This window comes from Diaphorina citri, unplaced genomic scaffold (assembly GCF_000475195.1).
Source record: "Diaphorina citri unplaced genomic scaffold, Diaci psyllid genome assembly version 1.1 scaffold4835, whole genome shotgun sequence".
In the NCBI taxonomy this organism is placed as follows: domain Eukaryota; kingdom Metazoa; phylum Arthropoda; class Insecta; order Hemiptera; family Psyllidae; genus Diaphorina; species Diaphorina citri.
Window position 1 is genome coordinate 1 of NW_007382221.1, and position 1,945 is coordinate 1,945.

Here is a 1,945-nt window from a genome sequence, read left to right on the forward strand (position 1 = left end):
TTTTATCCATCCAGCCCTTTCCTCTTCGTTGTTTGTCGACGACTACTGCATTTATATGAGGGACAAAGATAAAGACACTCTAATCTCTCTTATGCAAGAGTCTATAAATAACCTGGCGAACTTCAGCAAATCTACCGGACTATTCTTCTCCAGCGAAAAGACCAAAGCCGTAATGTTTAGCAGGAAAAACAAGCAAAATGTTAACTCGATCAATCTGACCATGGGCGAACAACGTATTGAAGTTGTAAACTCAGCTAGATTCCTTGGATTAATATTCGATAGGAAATTAACCTGGACGGAACACTTGAAGACTTTGAAAAAATCATGCTACAATCGAACAAGAATACTCAAAACGCTCAGTAAAAAAGCTTGGGGATCAAACAGGAAAATGTTAATTAGTCTGTATAAAACCCTTATTCGTTCAAAGCTTGATTACGGCTCTATCGTGTACAACTCTGCAACATCGAAAACTCTGCAAATGTTAGACCCTGTACAAAACCAATGTCTAAGATTAGCCACGGGCGCTTTCCGTAGCAGCCCTACAGTTAGCCTAGAAGCCGAAACATCTGAACCAAACTTGAAAATTAGAAGATCAATCCTCACATGCAACTACATAGCAAAGGTGATGCACCACAACTCTACAAACCCCAACTTCAAACGAATCAATAACCCGCCTTACAAAGTCCTCTATGAAAACTCGACCAAACTAAAACCGACTGTTGGTATCCAAAGAGAACTGCTTATGAATGATATCCCCTTCCATAACGTCATAACTCAAAGAGAACCAAAAGAATTTTGGCTACATAAGAAACCTTGTTGCAACCTTTCACTCACCTTGTACAAGAAAGATGGAATGCCACATCAAATTTTCCAACAAGAATTTCAAAGAAACATGAACGAGAATTATACCAATTTTGTCCAAGTGTATACCGACGGATCCAAGAGCGATTCTAGTGTTGGATGTGCCTTTGTCATCCCCCAACTTCACATTGTTAAAAAACAAACACTAAACCCAAAATCGTCCATATTCCATGCTGAACTCCTTGCCATCTCTGACGCTGTATCAACAATTAAAACTCAGTCCATAGGAGAAGCTGTCATCATCTCTGACTCTCTAAGCGCTCTTCAAGCCATTTCATCCATGTCCCACCCAAATCCACTCGTCCAATCCATTCAAGAAGAAATCTCCAACATCCTCAACTCCACCATAAAGTTCTTCTGGTGTCCTAGTCACGTAGGAATTGCGGGAAATGACGCGGCGGACCTGGAAGCAAAATCAGCATTAGGAGACCCAGTTTCCCACAATGTTTTATTCCTAGATGAAATCAAAACCCTGACAAAAAAGCATTTCGTCCACCTTTGGAACAATACCTGGACTGAGGTCAACCCAGCACACAATAAATTAAGGAGAATAAAAAACTCCATATTCCCTTGGTCGTCATCATGCCAGAAATCAAGATTGGATGAAGTCTGCATCATGCGCCTGAGGATTGGCCACACCAAAGCCACCCACTCATTCCTGTTTAAACGAGAAGACCCGCCCACCTGTGAAAAGTGCGACGCTCCCCTTACAGTAGAACACATCCTGTTGTCCTGCCAAAATATGCGATTCCGTCCAAGCTCCTTCACCAACCTTTCCATGTCCGATATCCTGAAAGATGACCCTTCCTCCATTGACGTCCTCATGCGTTTCTTGAAAAGAAACAACTTCCTCAAACACCTTTAGATAGGTTTTTTTTCTGCAAATGGCCTTGTTGCTAAATTGTATTAAAAAGAACATTCTATGAAAAGGTATGAAACCAACTCAATCCCTACATCCGTGTCCAACCCAACTCTGTCTATTAACAAAGATGTCCAAAACCGTTTACCCTCAACCATTGAATTTCTGTTCCACATTAAAATGGTTGGAACACGGACTGGGTGGGCCATGTATTGTGCGCGAGTT

The 1,945-nt window shown here is 41.5% G+C and overlaps 1 protein-coding gene across 1 annotated transcript; it reads left to right on the plus strand.

Moving 5' to 3' along the window:
- The first annotated feature begins 55 nt into the window (after window positions 1-55).
- LOC103521246 lies at window positions 56-1,726 on the plus strand. The gene has a single exon (XM_008486351.1). It carries the CDS (start codon window positions 56-58, stop codon window positions 1,724-1,726), a length of 1,671 nt encoding a protein of 556 aa, XP_008484573.1.
- Window positions 1,727-1,945: the final 219 nt, after the last annotated feature.